This window comes from Chlamydotis macqueenii, chromosome 12 (genome assembly GCF_036417535.1).
Source record: "Chlamydotis macqueenii isolate bChlMac1 chromosome 12, bChlMac1.mat, whole genome shotgun sequence".
NCBI classification, from domain to species: domain Eukaryota; kingdom Metazoa; phylum Chordata; class Aves; order Otidiformes; family Otididae; genus Chlamydotis; species Chlamydotis macqueenii.
Genome location: NC_141567.1, coordinates 10,044,341 through 10,050,646, shown reverse-complemented (window position 1 = coordinate 10,050,646; position 6,306 = coordinate 10,044,341). Strand labels below are relative to the sequence as shown.

The following is a 6,306-nucleotide window of genomic DNA, read 5'->3' as shown; positions in this document are numbered from 1 at the left end:
GGGCGCTCAGCTTTCGACAGGGCGGGGGGGGGGGGAGCACACACACGGGCGGCGAGGAGAGAGGCAGCCCGCGGACAATAGGCGCACGCCGGGCCAGGGCATCGCAACCGAGCGCCGGGGCCCGGTATTGTTCCGCAGCCGACAACAAAGGAGCGAAGCCGGGGCCGGGGAGCTGGGGGGTGCGGTGTGCGGGAGGGGGCGGGGTGGGGTCAGCGCCGGCCCCTCCGCGCCGCGCCCGGCCAATGGGTGCGCGCAGCGATGGCGGCGGCGGCGGCGCGGGGCTGTCAGCGATCGCCGCTTGCGCTGCGGCGCCCGGCGTCCCCCCCACCCCAACCGCCCCCCCCCCGCCCTGCTCCGCTCCGCTCCGCCCGCCTCTCCAGAGCCGTCTGGCTGCAGCAGTGCCTCAGACAGAGGAGGGGAGAGGAGGGAAAAAAAAAACGCTGAGTGAGTGGAGTGGAGCCTGGGAGGGGCTCCTTAAAGAAACGCTGCCGTCGCTTGGCATTGTGGCCGGCGAGGAACTCGAGGGGGGGAAGCCATCGGAGCTCCTCTCGCTATCCTCTTCCCACCCCCCCACCCCACCCCCAGCCGACCAAAAAAAAAAAAAAAAAAGGAAAAAAAAACCCTCGGTGGGGGGAGTCGTGGGGGGGGGGTCCTGAGAACATCTTATAAACCGGATTGCACTGAGAGGAGGAAAAAAAAAAAAGCAAAAAAAGATACAAAATATACAAGCAAAAGGCAACAACTCCCCGGTCTCCAGCAGTCGCCCACCCTCCCTTCCCTGCTCTCCTGCTGGCCATCTGCCTCGGGTTTTCCTTTGTGTCTGATCTCCTACCACCGAGCCCGGCGCAGGAGGAGGGTGCAGCGCAGGCAGGGACTATGCCCAGCTCGCTTTTTGCAGACATGGAGCGGAACGGGAGCGGCGGCGGCGGTGGTGGCGGCGGAGGCGGCGGGGGAGAGACCCTGGATGACCAAAGAGCCCTTCAGATCGCCCTGGACCAGCTCTCCCTGCTGGGGCTGGACAACGACGAGACGGGCTCCATTTACGACAGCGAGCCTCGCAAAAAGAGCGTGAACATGACCGAATGCGTCCCGGTGCCCAGCTCGGAGCATGTCGCCGAGATAGTGGGGAGACAAGGTGGGTGACCGCGGGCGAGGGGCTGCGGGCGAGCGGGGCTGCCCCGCCGGGCGTGCGGCTCGGATGCGGCACTGGCCCTGCCCATGGAAACTGCAGCCGCACGGCGGTGGCCAGCGCCGGCTTCCCCCAGACAAAGAAAGTGCAGCAGACGTGATATTTCCGAGGAATGTTGTGCATCAGTTTCGAGATGCACTTTCAGCTGCCGGGGGAAGGAAAACAAAAACCAAAAAAAATCACGAAAATAATAAAAATCGCTCCTTCCCTCCGGCTGCAAAAGTTAAGATTTGCAAGAGGAAACGGGAGGAAAATGGGAGCCTCGGTGCTTTTTTTTTTTTTTCCCCCTCCGAAGTTAGAAATCGTGGATTATTTTTAAGGAAGAGAAATGGAGTGGGGAAGTGGAACAATGGGACTGGAATAAAGCATCCGCAGTGGGGAATGTGGCTCATTCGCTGCTCCTCACCTTCTCAAGAACTGATTTTATTTTTCCGAAAGGAAAGTGCTGAGCAGGAATGTGGACTGGCGGGTGTGTTGATTTGTTAGGGCTGCTTGCATTTTTATTTTATTTTTTATATATTTTTTTTTCCGGCCATGCAGTTTTCCCGCACGCCCCTTTCTTTTCGCTGCCGTTCCTGAGAGCTGCCCGCTTGGTAGTTTTGGGGCAGTTTGCATGGCAGATGTGGCGGCGGCTGCTGGCGATGCCTTTGGGTGTGTGCCAGTGCTGGGGGCTGTGACACGATTTCACAGCGTGACCGGGGCTCCCGGACGAGATGCCAGCCATCACCCGGGGTAGGGGACAACGTGTTTCGGGTGGGTGTGTGGGGTTTTTTTTCCTGCCCCCTCCCTAGCTGCACCCAAATAATGGGTTGTAACCGGTTCTCCTCTCCCCCCACTTCCTCCCCCCTCCCCTTCGCCCTCCATCTTCCGCATCTCGTTTCCAGGTTGTAAAATCAAAGCTCTGCGGGCAAAGACCAACACCTACATCAAGACCCCGGTTCGCGGGGAGGAGCCGCTCTTTGTTGTGACGGGCAGAAAGGAAGATGTGGCCATGGCCCGCAGGGAGATCATCTCGGCGGCCGAGCACTTCTCCATGATCCGAGCCTCACGGAACAAGAACACGGCCCTGAACGGCACCGTTCCCGGCCCCCCCAACCTGCCCGGCCAAACCACCATCCAGGTGCGGGTGCCTTATCGTGTGGTGGGCTTGGTCGTGGGGCCCAAGGGGGCCACCATCAAGCGCATCCAGCAACAGACGCACACCTACATCGTGACCCCGAGCCGGGACAAGGAGCCGGTCTTCGAGGTGACAGGCATGCCCGAGAATGTGGACCGGGCCCGGGAGGAGATCGAGGCGCACATCGCCATGCGCACCGGCGGCATCATCGAGCTGACGGACGAGAACGACTTCCACGCCAACGGCACGGACGTGGGCTTCGAGTTGAACGGCACGGGCAGCCTCTGGAGCAAGCCCACGCCGCCCAGCATCACGCCCACCCCGGGCCGCAAGCCCTTCTGCAACTACCGGAACGACAGCTCCAGCTCGCTGGGCAGCGCCTCCACCGACTCCTACTTCGGGGGCGGCACGGGAGGGGGTGGCGGCACCCGCCTGGCCGACTACAGCCCCCCGAGCCCGGCGCTCAGCTTCACCCACAACGGCAACAACAACAACAACAGCGGCGGCAGCGCCAACGGCTACGTGTACGGCGGCGGGGGTGGCGGCGGCAGCGGCGGGGGCGGCGGCGGCGACGTCCTCTCCTCCCCGGACTGCTGCTCCGAGCTGCCCTTCGACTCGCCGCCCGGCTTCGACCTGGCCCCCGCCCCGCCGCCGGGTGCCGCCCTCATCTGGCCGCAGTTCGAGCGCGGCCCCGCCGCGCCCCCCTCACCCGCGCCCTCGCCCGCCGCTGCCGCCGCCTTCCCGGGCGCCGCGCCCGCCAATGCCAACCTGGCGCTGCTGGTGAGCGGCCCCCGGCGGGGCGGCGGCGCCCCGCCCCCGGCGCGGCTCTCCCCGCCCCTCCACGGCAGCGCGGCGGGGCCTGAGCACCCGCTGGCGCGGAGGGTGCGCAGCGACCCGGGCGGGCGGCTGCTGGCCGCCTCCTACCCGCTGTACGCCAACGGGCTGGGCTCCCACCTGCCGGGGCTGCCCTCCGACTCCTCGGCCTCCTCCTCCTCCTCGTCCAGCTCCTCGTCCAGCTCTTCCTGCTCGTCGTCCGGCCTGCGGCGGAAGGGCAGCCGCGACTGCTCGGTTTGCTTCGAGAGCGAGGTGATCGCGGCGCTGGTGCCCTGCGGCCACAACCTCTTCTGCATGGAGTGCGCCAACCGCATCTGCGAGAAGACGGAGCCGCAGTGCCCCGTGTGCCACAGCGCCGTCACCCAGGCCATCCGCATCTTCTCCTGAGAGCGTGGGGTGCGGGGCGGGGTGAGGGGGCGCGGAGTGGGGCCGCGGGGGCAGGGGGGTGGCGGTGGTGACAGCGGGTGCATGCTATAAATAATAACGGGCGACTCCGTTCTAGTGCTAGGCTAGTTTTTACACTGTACTTTAATACGAAGCTTCCAAAACTCCCCCTTTTTTAAAAAAAAAAAACAACAACAAACGAACAACAACAACAAAAAATCCAGAAAAAAAATATCGAAAGTAGAAGATGCTTATGATGATGACAATGGTGTGTGGACTGTTAGTAAACCGTGCTGGTAGTTCCTAGGATGCTTATTGCGACATAATTAAATCTATGGGTGGATACTTTTCTGAATGTTCTTGGAAGGGCAAGAAGTTCCTGTGAAAAAAAAACCAACAACCGTGATACTGCAGCTTTATCAAAGTTTAAAAAAAGAAAAAAGAAAAAAAAAAAAACAACCACCTGTAACATATCTCTTATATATATAAAAAACGTTTAAAGGTTTTAAAGATAAATTGCATTAATACAGATTGAAGTATTTTATTCTTTTTTGACTTGAAAAATTATATTTCATATTGCAAAGATGTTTACAAGTATTTTAATTTAAGTTCAGTGAACTTTTTGTAGCTGGGTTAAATCTTTTTTATTTTAGTATGGCCTTATGGCAAAGAACACTGTATTATTTTAATATCACACAATTGTGAACGGAATTACAAACCATAAAATGTGTAATGCTTTGAACAGTATTCTGTTGGGATGGAGATTTTATAGGTTCAGAAAAAAATCTTTTAAATCTGCTTCACCCAGCATATTTTCTATTCAGTGATATAAAGCGTATTTTATTCTATATTATTACAAAAATGGAAATGTATAAACATATGTCAAAAGGAACTGTTGAAGCTTTCTAACATTTGTATAAATAGAATTCAGTGGAAATTACAAAAATTCTGTTGCACCACTATAGTTTTAGTATTTCTATTTTAATACATTTGTTTACCACTTGTTTATGTATATGTAGGTGATGTTACTTGAGCTTAAATGTACTTTACTGAGCAAAGTTTAAAAACAAAGTATATTTTATTTTATGATAAAGGGCCTTTAACCTCATGGTCAAATACTAATATTATATTTGCTGAGACAAGATTTGAAATTGTATCAAGAGTTTTATTTTTCTGACATTTAAAGTTCTACATAATAAAAGTAAAACTTAAGTAATGGTGCTACTTCATGTTTTTTTAAGTATTTCTATATAAATAAAATAAAATATTACAGAAAAAAAAAGTACTCTGTGTGGTGATTGGATTTGACGTGCTGGGAGTGTCTTTTGGAATTTCAGTTCCCTGCTGGTGGCACTGAGACAGGTTGGGAGTTTAAACTGTGTCACGTTAATGTTGCTGGAATCTTTAGCTTGTGAGGGCTTCCAGAATAATCCTGCTGGCGATCGTACCTTATGACATGTTTTTAAGGAAAAAAAAAAAAAAAGAGTTTTTTTTTTCTGTAATATGTGCCATATTGCTGGGGTTATTCCCCATCTGAAAAGACTATATTTTTCGGAAATTTTAGTCATGAAAAATACTTGGGTTTGTATGAATTGTTACTTTTAGCAAGTGAGGTGTATGTGAGAAACAGCGCTGATCGCTTGCTTGGCTTTCTGATCGCAAAGCAGATGGCAGGGGAGGCTCCTTTGTTGTGAGGCACTGATGGAGGGCTGGGCCCTGCGGGTCCGGGCTCTGCTGTGCCCCATAACTGCCACACCGCACCCCAAGCTCCACGTTCTCTGGAGCGGGACAAGGGCTTCAGTGTCCTCCTGCAGTTCTTGAAAGTGCTTCTTGGTATTTGGCAGTTGTGGTTTGGGTAATTGGTGTTGACAAGCTTATTTGAATAAAAAATTTATTGCTGTGTAAAGTTTGTTTGCTTTTGATGATGCCCGCAGTGGTACTGGGGCGAAGGAAGTATGGCCTCTTTCCGACTAACGAGCCTACGAACCCACCAGGCAAACCCTGCGATGTTTTTGTTGCTGCTCGTAGTCGACACGTTTGAATGAAAGAACTCGCTGGGTAAAGCGTGTTAGAGCAGATTTCAGAAGGTGGCTGCAGATTGGTTTAAATGTTTGGTTTTCAAGGGTGCTGGTGCGCTTTTCAGCGGCCTGATGAAAACAATGAAAGAAACCCAAACTGTGTAGCACGTTTCACGTTTGACTTTGTGCTTAGCAGCGTATGCCGGCGTTCGGCTCTGCTCGGGTCCCCTTTATGGGCTCCAGAGCTGCTGGTTGGGTGGGAAGGGGGAGGAGGGAGGATGCGGCAGGGGATGCTGGGATCTCTTTGTTTGATTTGATTTTTGCTTCTTCCATTGAACTGTGATTGTGGTATCATCTGATTTATAGACTTAAAATCCCTCACTGAGTGTTGCATTTGTCTCAGGAAGGTTGTCATTTTGAATGGTGGAAAAAAAACCCCAATGCTGTGGAAAAGAATCTGGAGAGTAGCAGAGAAGATGGGCTTAAATACAGAAGTGATACGGACGTTGAAAAAAACCTTGCCAAAATTGGTTACTTTAAAGGGATCGGGAAGTTTAAGTCCACGTGTATATTTTCTTAATGATGAGTGTTTAGGAAATGGACTTTAAATGCGTCAATCAATTTCTCGTTTCGGTGTAAACATCCTGTGCTGGTGTCTGGGAAGAATTGTGAAAATGGCTATACATAAAAAAGCTAATTTGATCACTTTGATTAAAGCTAATTTGATCACTTTAGTTAATTTTCCAAGCTTAGTGAAACTGAAA

General features: G+C 53.1%; 1 protein-coding gene across 1 annotated transcript; it reads left to right on the top strand.

Annotated features, from left to right (window-relative positions):
• Nucleotides 1-384: 384 nt before the first annotated feature.
• MEX3B (mex-3 RNA binding family member B) lies at nt 385-4,799 on the top strand. The gene is made up of 2 exons (XM_086757671.1): nt 385-1,135; nt 2,074-4,799. Exons 1-2 carry the CDS (start codon nt 877-879, stop codon nt 3,525-3,527), a joined length of 1,713 nt encoding a protein of 570 aa, XP_086613797.1. The 5' UTR covers nt 385-876; the 3' UTR covers nt 3,528-4,799.
• The last annotated feature ends 1,507 nt before the right edge of the window (nt 4,800-6,306 follow it).